At 47.2% G+C, this 16,294-nt stretch overlaps 4 protein-coding genes across 4 annotated transcripts; 1 reads left to right on the forward strand and 3 right to left on the reverse strand.

Moving 5' to 3' along the window:
• Window positions 1-3,626: 3,626 nt before the first annotated feature.
• Window positions 3,627-6,763, forward strand: KVR01_010549 (uncharacterized protein). Its single transcript, XM_044785017.1, has one exon. It carries the CDS (start codon window positions 4,610-4,612, stop codon window positions 6,338-6,340), a length of 1,731 nt encoding a protein of 576 aa, XP_044640708.1. The 5' UTR covers window positions 3,627-4,609; the 3' UTR covers window positions 6,341-6,763.
• A 273-nt stretch (window positions 6,764-7,036) lies between these two features.
• On the reverse strand, window positions 7,037-9,995 carry KVR01_010214 (uncharacterized protein; the record flags this gene model as incomplete). Its single annotated transcript, XM_044787784.1, has 1 exon — window positions 7,037-9,995. The coding sequence occupies one exon, from the start codon at window positions 9,993-9,995 to the stop codon at window positions 7,332-7,334; it is 2,664 nt and encodes an 887-aa protein (XP_044640373.1). The 3' UTR covers window positions 7,037-7,331.
• Window positions 9,996-11,048: 1,053 nt separating this feature from the next.
• On the reverse strand, window positions 11,049-12,551 carry KVR01_010606 (uncharacterized protein; the record flags this gene model as incomplete). The annotated part of the gene is made up of 4 exons (XM_044792787.1): window positions 11,049-11,706; window positions 11,759-12,317; window positions 12,377-12,430; window positions 12,518-12,551. The coding sequence occupies 4 exons, from the start codon at window positions 12,549-12,551 to the stop codon at window positions 11,049-11,051; spliced, it is 1,305 nt and encodes a 434-aa protein (XP_044640765.1).
• An 863-nt stretch (window positions 12,552-13,414) lies between these two features.
• KVR01_010591 (uncharacterized protein) lies at window positions 13,415-15,938 on the reverse strand (the record flags this gene model as incomplete). The annotated part of the gene is made up of 4 exons (XM_044784530.1): window positions 13,415-13,640; window positions 13,674-14,710; window positions 15,186-15,807; window positions 15,874-15,938. The coding sequence occupies 4 exons, from the start codon at window positions 15,936-15,938 to the stop codon at window positions 13,415-13,417; spliced, it is 1,950 nt and encodes a 649-aa protein (XP_044640750.1).
• Between the last annotated feature and the right edge of the window lie 356 nt (window positions 15,939-16,294).

The raw sequence follows: 16,294 nt of genomic DNA on the forward strand, positions 1-16,294 counted from the left end.
TACTTAAAAACTCTTTTATTTAATTTTTTAAAAGTAAATACTTTAATATAATATTATTTAACTTTAATTTTAAATATATTTTATTTTATTTATTTAATTAATTAAATAATATTTTTATTTTAAATTATATATTTAAAAGTTAAACCTTTATAATTTAATATTTATTTAAATATATTATTAAAAATAACTTTTAATTATATTAAAAGATATTATTTATTAAATTATTTAATATATAAATCTTTTTATAATATTAATTAAAATTATTTAATAATTTTTAAATAATTATTATTATAAACTATATTATATAAATTAAGTAAAGTTAATTAAATATTATATATTAAATTTTATTATATTTAATATTATTAATATAATTATAATTAATATATTTATTAATTTAATTAATAAATTTAAATTTATATTTAATAATAATATATTTAATTATATTAATTTTAAAAATATTATTTTAAATTTATTATTTAAATATAATTCTTTATTTAAAAACTATATTATATTAAATATTTTTAGTTTATAATTATATAACTTATTTTTAAAAAAATATTAATAATTAAATTATAATATTATAAATTAATTTATAATTATGTTATTAATTTATTTTATTAAATTAATAATATTTTAATATATTATATATATTAATATTAATTATAAAATTTAATATTAATAATATTTTTATTTTATAATTATTAATTTACCTTTTATATTAAAATTAAACTTTAAATTCTATTTAAAATTTTATTTAAAATAATATTAAAAATATTCTTTATAATTTTATAAAATTTATAATAATTAAACTTAAATTTATCCTTTTAATTATTAAGTTATATATAAATAAACTATAAATAATTAAAATAATAAATTAAATATTTAAATTATAATAAAAAATAATATAACTATAATATTTAATATTTTTTTATTAATAGATTTAATTTAAATTAAAGCTTAAATATTATAAATATTATAATTTTAAATTTAACTATTAAATCCTAATATTATAATAATTTTAAAAAATAATTTAATATAATTAAATTTAATATAAAAGTTAATAAAAAGTTATTTATTAATACTTTTATATATATTTTATAATTCTTATTAATTATTTTAATATAATATATATAATTAATAATCTTATAATTATTATAAATTAAAAAAATATATTTTATAAAATTTATTATTAAAATATAAATATTTTTAAATAACTTATTATAAATATTATATATATTTAATATTTTACTTTTATTTTTATAAATTACTTCTATTTAAAGAATAATATATAAGAAAAATATATATTTATATAATTAATAATAAAAACCTTAATATTAAGTTTTCCCTTTATTTAAAAACTTATAAATAAAACTTAAAATAAACTATATTAATATTTAATTAAAATTAATTAAATATTATAAAAATATTATTAAATTATAATTATAATAAACTTATATTATAAATTAAAGTTTATTTATTAAATATAACTATTACTATTTAAATATATTAAAATAAATAATAATTATAAAGTTAATAAAATAATTTTATTTATTATTAATAAAATTTTAAATTCTATTAAAATAATTAAAATTATTATATTAAATAATTATTTTTAAATTATATATATAATAATAAAAATTATATTTAATTATTTTAAATATAATTTAATATTTTATATATAATTTAATAAAAATAAATATTAAAACCTAAAAATATTAATAATTAAATATTTTATTAATAATAAATATTATATTTAAATATAATAAACTTTCTACCTAAATTAAATAAAAATCTATTATAAATTAAAAATATATTTTACTTTATTTATAATTTAATAATATTTTTAATATAAAATAAAAAATAAATATTTATATTTATATCTATTAATTAAACTCTAAAATAATAAACTCTCTATTAATATAAAATAAAAATTTATATAAAAACTTATTAATAAAAATATTAATAACTTATATATTTATATTATTTAATATAAAATATAATTTTTTAATTTTTAAATAAATAAACTATCTTTATATATAAAATTATATATTAAATAAAAATAATTATAACTATTTATACCTTTTTTATTAATAATTAAATTTTAAATAATTTAATATTTAATTCTTTAATTTTAAAAAATTATAATAAAAAATAATAAATATTAATATATTCTTTTAAATTTATTTATATATAATTAATATTTTATTATAAATAGTTAATATTAATAGTTAATTTTAATAATTAAATTATATTATTATATAATTAAAAAATTAATTATTTTTAAATAAATTAAACTTTAAAAATAAACCTTTCTTTTTAAAATAATTATTTTTTCCTTATTATTATAATTAAATTATTAATTATATTAATATTAAATTTATAAATAATAATACTTATTAATTTAAAAATTATAAATAATTAAATTACTTAATATATTAATAAAAATATACTTTTAATATAATTTATATATTTATTTAATTAAAAGCTTTAAAATTATATATTTAATTTTATTTCTTTTTCATTTTATATATATTATAATATAACTCTTTTATAGTTTTTAATTTAAAATAATATTTTTAAAATATTATTATAATATTAAAATAATTTTTCTTTTTTAACTTTTTTATTATTAAAATTACTTTTAATAAAATTTAAAAATAATTATTATATATAATAAATTTATATTTAAAATTAAATTATATAATATTTTAATATTATACTTAATATTATTATAATTTTAATTTATTAATTAATTAAATATAAAAATTTAATATATTTAAAAATTTAATTACTTAAATATATTATTTTATATATAATTATATTAAAAAGTATTAATTATTATTAATTTATATTAAATATAATATAAATTAAATTATTTTAATAATTATTAAAATATAAATTAATTATAATTTTTATATATATAATTATATATATAATAAAAATAATATTAAATAAATTATTATATTAAAATAATTTTAAAAATAATAATATATAATAATAAATAATTAAATTAATAATAATATAAATAAATTAAAGTTTATTTAAATATAACTCCTTTCTTTATTATAATTATAATTATATTTTAATTATAAACTTCTATTACTTACTTTTTATCCTCTATTTTTTAATTATATTTATATAAAGCTTAATAGTTATTAATATTTTTAAATATAAACTTCCTACCTAAAATAAGTAGGAAGTTTATGGCTAAAGGTGTGGGTTTAAGGAGGTCTGTGTGTTAGAGATAAGCCAGGATCCCTCGTCATACTTTCCAAGGCCCTGAAGTATGGGGAGGGAGAAGCCCGTGCTTAGCCCTTTCTAGGCCCACGGGGAAAGGAACCGGGGGCCACACTGGCGGCCGTCGAGTACGTACCTGCCGCTATCCTCGTGCCCCCGCACCACGTCTCCAACGTGTGCTGGCCTGGACTACTCCTACCATAGACGCTACTACGCGGTACCTGTCGACGCTAGGACCAACAGCAGCAGAGGCATGTACCGCGCACGAGGCCACGGGATATCTCTGCCGCTGCAGGGAAGGCGGGAGTTAGTGACGACGCCGTCCTGCCTTTGAAGGGCAGCCACGACTGCTCTGCAGCTTGCAGCAAAGGCATCGCGGCCGGTCCAATGGCGGGCCAGGGAGCTTCACCCTAAAACAAAACGACTCCTCTCCTCTCTCGACACATTTCGTCTGCTGCTGCTGCTGCTGCTGCTCCTGCTGCCGCTGCCGTGAGAGGGCCCCCGAGCAGGGACAACGCACAACGCACGGCGCACGGCGCACGGCAACGGTTTGATTGAATGCCAATCCGACAACGCATTCACGCTCCCGCCTCTCTCAATTTCAATCCCTTCCCTTTTCTTTCTTTTCCCAGGGTCGATTAGGTCGACTGGTTTATTCCCGGGGCTCGACACGGCACGCGATACGACAAGATCGTGCATTCTGTCGCCGACATACTCCTCTTTCTTCCTCTTGCTGCTGCTGCTGCTGCCGCTGCTCGTCATCGCGCCGCGACAAGCAGCCACCGCCCTCCCACCCCACCCCCCGCCGAACCACCACTCTCGAGATTACGGTGCGTCTGTTCAATCGAAAGTCGACGCCCCGAGGTCACACGCGCGCCGGACAGGTGCCAATCCAGCAATCGCATTCCCGAGGTGGTGTTCTTCAACACCTGCTTCATCTGAGACATACAGCTTGGGCCACACCATGATACCTCAACTCGCCCTCTGCCCGCGACAAGACTCTCTGTGACGCCTGCCTACACCGACCATTGTCTGCCGGGGCCACTCGAGACCACTCCAGCCTGTCGTCGTCCTGCACGCGATCTCCTCTCGCCTCCTCTCGCCTCTCGCCTCCCGCCTCCAAATCCAAACCAAAAGTCCATACTCCTCCCCCACACACCGTCGCTGCCACCACCACCTGCACACAAGCTCGAACACGGGGCCAAGCCTGGACCACCACAACCCAGCCCGGAGTACGACTCTACACTCGCATCCGCCTGCATACGTGCTACGGCAGCACTTCGCATCCCGCATCCTCACCGCGCTGTATATATATGATAAGCCACATAGTCAACGGCCTCTGGAGGGCGAACACGCGCTCGAGAGTGGAGACATGAATACCGACGCTTCCTCCTCCCACTTCTCCCCCTCCATCAAGCCTGCTTCCCGTCATCACCCACCCACACCCTCCGACTCCTTCGGCAGCTCCCAGAACGCCTCCTCCTCCTCCGCCTCCTCCTTGTCCCCATGCCCCGGCCCGGCCCCTGCCACCTCTTCTTCCCCAACCCATGTCCCTGCTGCTTCCAACTCTCATGATACCCGAGCTGGCCCTCAAAAACCCTCCCCTACTCCCATGAGGTCTGGCCTTCCCTTCTCACTCCCTCTGTTCTTTCAGTCAAACAACACCTCCATCGCCTCCCTGGTGCCGTCCACCGCAGAGGGCAAGCCCATCCCCCTCGATGACAGCACCGCAGCCCACCGGACACTGGCACTGAGGGAGCTGAACAGCAACTTTCCTTCGCCCGTTGCTCGCCACAAATATGAGCGGTCCACCGGCGCCCAGAGCAAGACTTATTCCAAGCCTGTCATAGTTAGGACCTATAGCGGACCATCTCCTTCGCAGGGCCACTCCCGCTCCAACTCTCACTCGGCCCGCCGTGTGGCTTCCCGTCGAGGGCCGCCTTCGACAACCTCAACATCCATCTCCTACGTATCCCCGGCTGCCCACTCCAGACCCGCTGGAGGGTCACAGAATGGCAGCATTCTGAGCATGGCCCGCGGAAACGCAAAGAAGAAGCTGTGGCCCTGGAGACAGGGCCACGACGAAGTCCCCGCCGAGACCCTGCCGCCGCACGAAGCATTCTCCTTCAAGGCGATCATGGCCAACCTCCAAGCCCAGTCCAATGAGATGGACAATGCCCTCGACGGTATTGCCGAGATATACGCGCGATCGCGCTACAGTTTGAGCAACCAGTACGAGGTGCACGTAGCACCGCATGGCTCAGGGACATCCTTTGTCAGCGCCGTACCGTCGTCATCCATCAGGAGAAGAGGCTACACAAAGAACACCCACAGCCAGAACGGCTTGACGCTCCAGGCCATCCAGTCGGGCGATGAGGACAACAGCGCGAGTGCACGGTCACATCGCAAGCGCCGGAGTACTGGGCGCCGCCAGAGCGCAGCCTACGGTACACTGGAGACCATCATGTCGTCAAGCAGGTCCTCTGAGGAGGACAAGACCAAGAAGAAGTCGGCGTCAGAGCTCAAGGATCAAGTACGTGGCCGGGCTTCCTCCAAGTCGGGCCACAGTGGTTCTGGGTCGCCCAATGCCAGCAAGGCCCCTGGCGCCAATCCTCTCACCGGAATGCCGAAACCCAAAGAGGTGACAAGGCAGAGGTCGAGGTCCTTTGCCAATGCTATCATCCACGCTGACAGTTCGAGATACTCCTTGCCGGGCGACGAGGCAGCTACGCCGCGAACTTCATCTGCCGCCCTCGTGAGCGAACCGTCCTTACCACAGACATCTAGCAGCCATCTGGAGATCCGGACAACGCCGAATGAGTTATTAGGCTCCGATTCTCCCCGCAGCAGCCAAGCGCAGTCCCCAGCTCGTGACGAGTCTCCGGTATACGCATACGCCAATGGGCACTCGCGGCAAGAGGACGCAAGTACCTCCAATATCGCAGCAAGGTCCGGTCTCACTGATTGGGTCCCATGGAAAACTGCATTGTCAGGCGCAATTGGTAACCCGCAACAAGGTAGTTCCTCTGCTGCCAGGAGCCAAGCAGAGGGGACCCTTCGCGAGTTGCTGAAAGGCAAAGGCAAATCAAATGCGGCAGAATAGTCAGTCGCGTGTCTTGCGGCTGGCTGTCTTCACACCCGCGTGTGGTCTCTTTACCAAATGTGATATATAGCTGAATCGTCATGTCAGTGTTGTCCGTACTTTACGGGCGCACGAAAAGGTCCACATTGCACGTGTCTTGCGATGGGCCAACGGCATAGGAAAAACAAAACATATTGACTGAAATATACCCAGATACAGGAACTCATGAAGGAATATGCTTTCTAGACTGCAAGTTAGTACGGGCGGACACATGTATACTGTATGTATGTAGCTTACGATGTTTATGAAGACTATGAGGATTGATCTACGGCCAACTTGCTGTGCGTTTGGGCGTGTCATTCTGTTGTCGCCCCTCGAGCAGCACAGCCTTGAAGACTCGATCGCTGGATGAGATGCAAAATTGCTACGGATCTCTGACGCTGCGGCAACGGTTGAGCCACGTAACCACGCATATCATCCCATCGAGCCAGCCAAGGCAGTGTCACCAAGTCGGCCTATCCAAGATGATTTGGGGTGGCCACCTCGTGCCGTCTTTTTTCACATGTCATCTCGCATGCACGCAAGACTGTATTGCTTTTGATCCTGCCAGATTTCCATTGACTGGACTGTTCTACCTGGGGTGCCTGCATGATGGCATCAGACTATGTACCAGCCACTGGGCACTTGGACGACTCGGAATCCCCTCCCCCCAGATCCCCTTAGCATCCAGTGTCATTGCGACAGGAAGGCACGAGTCCCATGTCAAAGTCCTCGTAACGACTTGACCATTACCAAGTGTCCCTGTTATTAATCCTCGTTCCTTTTTTTTTTTTTTCCACTTCCATTTCTTTTCTGGCACCAAAGACACAAACAGGCCCCTGCATTTCGTGCTCTCACAGGCGAGCGTCACTTCGTGCCGCCGTAAACAAAACTCCCCGCTCCCCGCTCCAGACGGGAGAACAGCTTATTCACATGCCGGGACGGTGCGTACCCGACATGAAAACGCCACAGCCTAGTAGTTGATCACATCCGGCAGCTGCATCTCAGCGGCGAGACCGGGTGACTTGAGGTCGTCCTCGTGGGCCGCGTCGAAGCCATCCTCGTCCTCATCATTCTCCCCCTCACCACCGGCGCGGTAGTGGTAGCTGCCGTCGTCGCGGCCCCTCCTCAGGAGGGCCTGGAAGCCGTCCATGTCGAAGTCCAGCTCGGCCTCCGAGTAGTCCAGGTCCGCGAGGGCCTTGAGCTGCTCGTCGTCCATGGAGGCGGTGTCGCTCGAGGCATCGCTGCCCTGGCCGGCGGCGCCCGCTCCGTTGCTGTTGCTGTCGTAGCCCTCATCAACCGCCCCGCCGTCCGCGTCGGCAGCACCGGACGGGACCTCGCCCTCACCCTCCTCCTCTCCGGCGGGGTTGGCCGCGATGCCGTCGAGCTTGTGCAGCAGCACCAGGCTGGCGGTGTTCATGATGTTGGGGAAGTCGCGCAGGGCGGCGCGGGAATATGAGGTGGCGGCCGCGACCCGCTGCACCTCGCGCTGGTTGGCGAGGACCACGCTCACCATCTGGCGCTCGACCAGCCCGAGGCTGTTCCACGCATCGAGGAGGGAGGTGTTCTGCAGGATCTCCTGGGGGATGGGGACGGTGGGCGGGATGGTCAGCATGTTGATGTTGTGGTTCTGTTGCTGCTGCTGCTGTTGTTGTTGCTGCTGCTGCTGCTGGTTGCTGCCGTCGTCATCCTCGTCGTCGTCCTCGCTAACCTCGAGGTCGTCCTCCAGCCGCTCAGCCCAGTAGTCCGCCTCGTCCTGGCACTCCTCGCAGAAGCAGGAGCCGTCGTGGGAGGCGGTGTCGAAGTCGGGCTGGCAGGACATGCACAGGCAGTCGTCGTCGTGCATCTGTGCGGGGTCCTTATTGTCCAGGCCATCGTCGGACTCGGGCTCGCCCTCGCGGTCGTAGGTCTCCTCGGCGTCGATGTTGGTGTTGGGCTTGCCGTTGTGGAGGACCCGCTGCTCATAGTCTTCCAGGTCCCAGAAGCCATCGTCGTCGTCCTCCATGGCCGCCATCTTGATCTTCTCGTGGCCGATGAGCTCCCTGAGGCCCTGCTTCTCCTGCTTGGTCAGGGTGGCCCATCGCGCCAAGAGGGCGTGCTCGGGCCTCCACTCGCCGCTCTCGAAGGGGACGTTGCCGCAGTTGCTGAGGATACCATACGGGCCTCTCTGCAGGGCGTTGAGGGCTGGGAGCTCGTCGTCTGACATGTACATCTCCTCCTCGGTGGGCACGAGGTTGGCGCGCTTCCGCCAGTCGACATGGCCCCAGAAGGTCATGTAGGTGAAGTGATCTTTCAGGTTCAGGTTGCGCCTGGCTGCCTCCTCGATGAGCAGCTCGTCAGGGCGAGACAGGTGGAGCTCTCCCTTGCCCCAGCCCTCGAGGTGGCCCATTCCCAGCGCCCAGTTCGGGATGTCGTAGTGCTGCTCCCAGTTGCGATGGCGGCGGACCGCATCGCCGCTGGCGATGTACTTGACGCGCATCTGGATGGCCTCCAGGATCTCGGTGTACTTCTTGCCGCGGAGCATCTCCCACAGCGGGGTGAAGCCCTTGGCGGAGCCGAGGATGGTCTCGACGGCCTGGGGCGAGTCGGGCCCGAACACGGGCTCGTTGAAGCGCATCTGCAGCTTGGTGACGAACATCTGCGCGATGTAGATGTCCTCGGTGGTCCACAGCTCGGTGTTGCGGATGAAGGAGCGCCGCAGCGTGTTGGTGGGCAGGTCCATGAGCAGCCACATCTTCTTGACGGCCTCGTGGCACTTGCTGGGGAGGCGGTGGCCCTGGCGCGCGAGCTTGGCGAGGATGTCGCGCACGCGGACCTCGCGCTTGTCGATCATCGCGAGGTACCGCAGGCCCGGGACGGAGCGCACCATCTTGTCGGCATCGGTGACGGGGCGGACCTGGGCCCATGGCGGGTGGGGGATGGCGTCCGCGAACTGGCCTGGGGCCTCCCAGGTGGTGCCCGTGGGGTCGGTGCGGGCGTAGGAGCCGAAGAACTTCCAGTAGAAGATGCGGAAGGAGGACGGGGCCATGTGCTCGGCCCAGGCGACAATGCTGGACTGCCAGTGCGAATTGAGGACAGTGTGGAAGGTCTTGCTGGTGCTGTAGAGATTGACGATGTCGCTGGGGCGCAGGTGCTTGGCCACCTCGACGGCGAGCCAGACGCTGGAGCAGACCGACTCGAGGAGGTTGAAGCCAGGCTTGTATGCAGGGCCGAGGTCGGGGTTGCCCGTGTTGCGGACGTAGCGCATGTCGTGGGAGTTGCTCGAGTATGCGCCATCAAAGTCGACGGGGAGGCCCATGACCGTCTTGTCGAACATGAGGTCGGCCAGCTCAGCTCTTCTCTTGCCCTCGAATCCGTCGGGCTGCTCCTCGGGCCCGTAGGCAAACATCTTTTGCGCACCGCTGAAGTCGGCGTTGGGGGTCGTTCGGCGTCGCTTCAGGGCTCTCGCGGCCTCTGCCATCGTGTGCTCGTAGAATTGCGGATCGGCTGCTCGCTTTCGCTCCTCCCTTGAGGCGATCAGAGAGCGATTAGACTCTATCTCAGCCTTTTTCTCAGCGATTTTAATTTCCAGCATCTCCACGTCACAGGCTGGCGTGCTAGAGCCGCCTTGAGCTTGAGTGTTCTCAGTGTTCTCCATCCTGCTCTGCTGCCTGGATGGGGGATTGAAGGAAGGTGGAGTGCGATGAGGGGAGACAAGTAGTGCTGGAATTCTGGGAAGTTGGTGATTGGGCTCAAGACTGTCAGGTTTCGTCAAGAGAGGGTGGAAGGGACAGACGAGGTAAAGAAGGAAAGGAAAGGAACGGAAAGGAAAAATAAGGATCGGAAGGTGGAGATGGGTGGGATGAGTTGGACTTAAGTAGTGAGAGGCCTCAAACGAGTGTGCTGTTGACAGTAGGAAAACAATGCTATTTTGAATGGGGGAACTCCCATTGTCTTTGGAAAACATCGAAGATGGGATGAAAATCTGATGACGCGATTGGTGGGATCTACGTGGGAGCTCCCATTCAATCTCGTATTGTTCTCATAGCGAATCTCAGACCGATGCTTGTGCAAGGTGTCATCGAATCACTCAGAGTGATAAAACCAAAAGCATGCGAAGTGAAAGTGCTCAACCCAGGGCTACCAACACACAAACTGTTGGCGGAAAGCCAGCAGTGGCCTCAAAGTCAACTGTCTGCCCCCCCCCCCCCGCCTGCCCCAGACCACGTTCCATCAAAGCTTGCAAGCTCTTTGCCCGTAACCTGTAGATGTCATCACAACGTTCAATTGCTGGTTGGTGGACGGAATGGTGCTGTGAGGACAGTCATAACTATGCGACCCAGTGACAACGCAACCCTCAGTCAGCCTTGAATGTCATTCACCTGTATTTTAGCCTGGCCCTCAGAAATAATAATCTTCTGCACAAACGTACACATACCAGGGACAATTTCAAATCCATAGCCTTTTCCATTACGTGATCTTGCTCTCACGGTAGTGTCAGCCATCAGGCACCTGTCGCGCGCGCACGATGCCTCTCTCCAAATCGACGCCCTTCAAAGTGACTCCTAACCTACAGCTCAACCCCCTCTTCCAACCATGCCTACCTCTGCTTCGGTTCCCCTCTACACCCATGATTGACTGCTATGTGCCCAAATCGAAACAAGCTCCCAGGTACCTGCCTGCCATCCTCGCATGCTGTATCTGACAGGACCTAACGATCCATCTCCTCCATGGGCATGTCAGCGTTGGTTTCTCGGCCAACAATAGAATCGGCAGGCTTCCAGATCTGAAGGACGTTGTCCTCGGCCGCGCTAGCCACGAGCCATGGGTCGTTGGGGTTCCAGCTGAAATCAGCCAGGTGGTTCGTGTGGCCGCCGTGCATGAACAGCAGCTCTGGGGGACCGTCCTCGGCGTCATCGGGTATCTGCTCCTCTCCTATCCTCGTCAGGTCCCAGAAGATGACCCGTCTGTCGTAACTGCCACTGCCTAGGACTCCCATCTCCTGAGGGTGCCACGACAGAGAGGTCACGGCATCGTTGTGGCCCTCGAGGGTGTGGACCTTGTCCTTCATGTTCCGCATGTCCCAGATGCCGATGGTCTTGTCGGCAGATGCAGTGGCGATGAGGAACTGGGAGCCGGGGTTGAAGGAGAGGGCGTTGATGGCGTCAAAATGGCCCTTCTGCACGGTCAGTGCCGACCTGGTGGTATCGGCCTGCCTGGTGTCAAGTATCTGGAGCGACAAGTCGTCCGAGACAGTCCCGATAAAGTGCTTCGCGACCGGGTGGTACTGGACGTCATTGACGACACGATGGTGGTGGGTGAAGGTCCGGGATGGCGTGACCTTCTTGTCGTGCATGGTGTTGAGGTCCCTGGGGCAGAGGTTAGACCAACGGGCGCCGATGGTTCAGTAGATGGACTTACCAGATGCAGACCGTCTGGTCCTGGCTACCAGAGACGAGGACACCGGCCTCGTGGGGGCTCCAGCTCAGGCCGAAACCCTCTTGTGAGTGTCCTTTCAGCTCGATGTCGGGGCTTGGGGTGCCGCTGGGGTTGAGGCTGCTGTGCTTGGTCCTGTTGTAGATAAGGATCCTGCCGTCGACGCACAGGGTGGCGATCATGTCCGGGTTCTGGGGCTGGTAACGGGCCTTGTTCACCTCGCCCGGGTGGTCGATCTTCTGGATGATGTTCATCTTGATGGCGGCAGGCTCGCGGCCGTGACCGCCAATCTCACCACGATCCTCATCGTAGTCGTTGGGGTTAGGCTCAGCAGACTTTGGGATCTCAACCTCGGCAATCTGCAGGTAGTTGTCGGCGCCGGGTGAGGTGTGGGTGCCGATCAAGAGGCGGTGCACGCGATAGTTCTTGTCCTGGGGCTCCTTGACGTCGGGAAACCACTGTGTGGTAAGTGTGGGCCAGTCAAGAGCAGTGCTCAGGATCATGTCGTAGAGGAAGGGGCTGTTCTTCTTCCACGTCTTGTACTCTGCAGGCTGGGGTGAGCTTCGAACGGCTCTCGAAAGGGAGTTGGGGACATCCACGTACCCTCGTTGATGATCTTCTCCTCGTTCTCGTTGACATCGTCCTGTTCCATGTCGACTGCTAAGGCCTCGAATCAGCAACCGAGCGGAGCAGGAGCCGTCTAGGATAGCTTCAATGCAAACCAGGCCGTGCGGGTTCACCTACGGTCGACGTCGTCGACGACGGGAGCGGGCGCCATGGTTATGACGGTCAAAGATGGGCCAGGAGAAAATAGGGTGGAGCTGTTCTGAGAAGGTGAGAGGTCGGACTGATGGGTAGCCTCGGCTCTGATGGTGATGGATGTGGTGTGTCGCAGGGGCTGGAAAGCTTGCGGCGGGAAAGAGATGAGTGAGGTCGACGCGCCTTGGATCAGCCTTCACGCGTAGAGTGGGAAGCGGGAAAAGAGAAAAAGGTGGGGCGGCGCTGCAGCAGCAGCAAGCCTCTTCGACAAGGATGCAGCTACTACACCTCCCCCAGGGTAACAAACGTTAAATTTCCAAGTAGTGGCCCACTCGCCCCACTATAAATGGTAAGTTGCCTTTCTAGCAATTTCCATGGCAAAGAGACATAAGCAGATCGGTTAACTTTTTGGGAATAGCTTCTGCTACCTTAATCTCTAGTGTGTTTTCTTGATTAAGTTAAGTACCTAAGTTTTATGGGCCTGAGTGGGTCAGTACTTGAAAATTTAACGTTTGTTACCCCGGGGGAGGTGTACTGCAAGTTGGACTACCTAGGTACCTGGGCACTTTGCATCCCTGCACATCTTTGCTCCATTTCAATGCCATTTCAATGTTACCCACTCCCAACCCAGCCCCAGTGTCCGCCTCTTGGTCTCACCCTGCCTCGTCCACCATCATGAAACGCCACAAAAACAACGACAAAGCAACTGTCGCCAGGCCAGCGTCCGCAGCGCAGGAGATTACATGAGACTCACTTGTCTTGGGGTTCGTCCGCTGCTGCTCAAGGCACACATGACCCAAACCGTTGATTGCAGCACGATGGCGCCAACATGATCCTCCTAGGATGACGCACTTTTGTTCATACTTGATACCCTCACGCACCCTACGTCTCCCAATTTTCAATGTTATAATCAATCGAGCTCGGCAGCGTGGGAAGCGGATCCACCATTTCATCGGGCGAGACGACGCCAGGTGTGATGCCAGCCGCATTCATAACCCCCTCTTGGAAAAGATCATTCCGGGCTTGCCACGAAGCCCCGCCCGTTCCCGGAGGAATTGGCGCAGGAGGTTCATCAAAGTCATCTGCTGTGATCGAGTTCCTGAGAGGACTTGTCCTAGGGCCTTTGCTCGTAGTGTTCCGCCTCGTGTCGAGTCTTTTGGGTGACTTGGGGTCTTTTGATGGGGTGGATCTGTCCCCTCCTGTGGATGAGTTTGGATCATTACTTGTGGCTTTGACCTTGCTCGCTCTGCCGTCATCGTTCCCAGTGGTCTCGGTGCGAGGTGGTGGAGGTGGCGCCCTGCGCGTAGAACCTTTGGGCGGTCTTGCCGGGTTCCGGGTGCCGTCGTCAAGGAACAGACCTGGCCGCATGGGTCCTCGGTATTCGAGCCCGGACTGGATCCACGGCAGCACCGACCTGTGCAGCTCTTCTTTGCGCTGCTGCTGAGTTTTGTCCCCACTGGCGGCCGTCACCCGCGACCGCAGCTGCTCCAGAAATACTATATCATCTGCAGCATCTTTGAACTGTTGTTGCAGCCGCTCAATGTTACTGACGCTTCTGTCTGTCCTGCTAGGGGTGTCTTGGAGGTTTGTGTCGTTTTCAAGTATCCGTTGTATTTCTAATCCCGGAACATATGTCTTGCTGAAAATGCCGCTCTTTTGCAAGTCCCTATCGCCTTTACTTGCAAAAAGAGACTTTGCTGGGGATTTCTTTGGGCGAGCAGGAGGATCAGAGGGCGGATCAGAGGGCGGATCGATGTTGATGACAGGCAACGCAGGCGGCGGAGGCGGAGGAGGCCGCCCCAGTCCGGTGCCCCCTGGCCCCCTGGACATGAATTCCTGTATTGTTGCGTTGAAGCCCAGACTAGGAGGCAGAGGATTCGGCCGAGACCACGGGTCTGGCAAGTCACCCATCTTTGGCGGTCTGCTTGGCGCCGTGTTGTCTCTGAATCCCAAACTAGTAGGCAGAGGATTCGGTCGAGACCACGGGTCTGGCAAGTCCCCCATCTTTGGCGGTCTGCTTGGCGCCGTGTTGTCTCTGAAGCCCAAACTAGGAGGCAGAGGATTCGGCCGAGACGACGAGTCTGGCATGCTCCCCATGTTTGACAGTCTGCCTGACCCGGGACCGCCTGCGCCGCGAGCGTCACGATCGCCAAACCCGAACATGATGATGGGCGAGTGCTGTTCTTGAGCTAGGACGTTGTCCTCCCACGGGCTTCTCAGGAGTGCGCTGCCAGTGTCCCCGGGACCTACAGCAGCTGTTGAAGGACGAAAAACTATTCGGAATTGGCCATGGTCCCGCTGAGCGGAGCTCCTCTGGACATAACACCTGTATCTTGCATTGAGGTCCTGAAACTCATGCAAAAAGAGTTGTAACCGGATGCAAATTGCTGTTTTCGGCCCCTCGTTTTGTCGGCACAACAAAGAGGAGTCTGCACGCGTTGGACAACAAGCCAGCAGATCAGGTCGGAACAAAGCCCCGTCGCATTTCTCTACCTGAAGAAGTCATCTATCATTGGCAAGCAAATACATAGGAACAAAACAAAAGACAAACAGTGCTTTCACAGCTGGCTCTAGGCAGCACCTTGTGGCACAGAGAAGGCCAAGCCGACAAGTAATCACGTCACGAGCATCACCCGCGACAACTTGTTTACACGCCCATCTCCGCCGAAGCCTCAATCAAGTCTGCCAGTTCCTCGGGCTTGCTAAGCTGAGGCGAATGTCCCGACGAGATCGTCTTGACCTCGGCGCCCGTGGCAGCCGCGAACATTTCCTGGTACTGCAGGGGAACAGCGTGGTCGTCCTCGGTCATGACATAGGTTGAGGGAATGTACTTGTAAGCCGCCCGGGTGATAGGTGTCGTCTGCACGGCGTAGCTCTGGTCGATGGTCTTGGAGGCCCAGTAGCTGGCCTCTTCTGGCGGCAGGTCTTGATAAATGAGGCTCGCCGTGTTCTTCATAGTATAACGCCCGTTGGGCTTGACGTCGTTGTTGGGTGACTCGCCGAAGGTGTCCAGGACCGACTTGCCTGGCTCAAGGATGAAGCCTGCAAAGTAGAAGAGCCGGGACACGCCGCCTGCCAGGCCGTTCTGGCGGCGGCTCTGTAGGCTCAGATCCTCGGGAATGGCGTCGCTCCCCACGAGCCCGCCGTAGGAGTGCATAACGACCATGACGGTCTTTCCCTCGTCCACGGTGAGACGCTTCACCTCGGCTTCAATGGTGCGCGAATCATCAGTGAGGCTTCGCTCTGCGAATCCGGGAGAGTCATGGTCCGACAGGCTGGGAAGACGAGGGTGGGCGACAACGAAGCCCCGCGAGCGAAGGGCCGAGACTATTTTCTCGTACGCCTCTGGGATCTGAAAAGAACCTTGGACGAGTAGTATTGTAGGCTTTGAAGATTTGTCTGCCATGATGAATTAAAAGCTGTAGTTCGATTTATTTGAGAAAAATGCTGGAAAGTGTTGAGATGGCGACTGAAATGAAAAATGTTCGAAGGATGCGGTTGGTCCCTGTTTAGATACTTATAGTCACTTATAGTCAACTTGCCAAGAGCGGGGTCGATAATGAGGGTTAAACCAACACTTCAGGTTCTTGAAATATGATTGATAGTTTGACCGGTGTTTGTTCCTTCAAATTAAGCCCTAGAAAACGTCAGTTTGTGATGTCCCTATGATGTGCAGGCTGTTGAGTTTCGGCAGTGGCAGTGTGGCGCATTGTGACTTGGTCATTCTCCACAACAAGCAGGCCTGATTAGATTTCTGGAGAC

This window comes from Diaporthe batatas, assembly GCF_019321695.1.
Source record: "Diaporthe batatas strain CRI 302-4 chromosome Unknown Contig00013, whole genome shotgun sequence".
NCBI lineage: Eukaryota > Fungi > Ascomycota > Sordariomycetes > Diaporthales > Diaporthaceae > Diaporthe > Diaporthe batatas.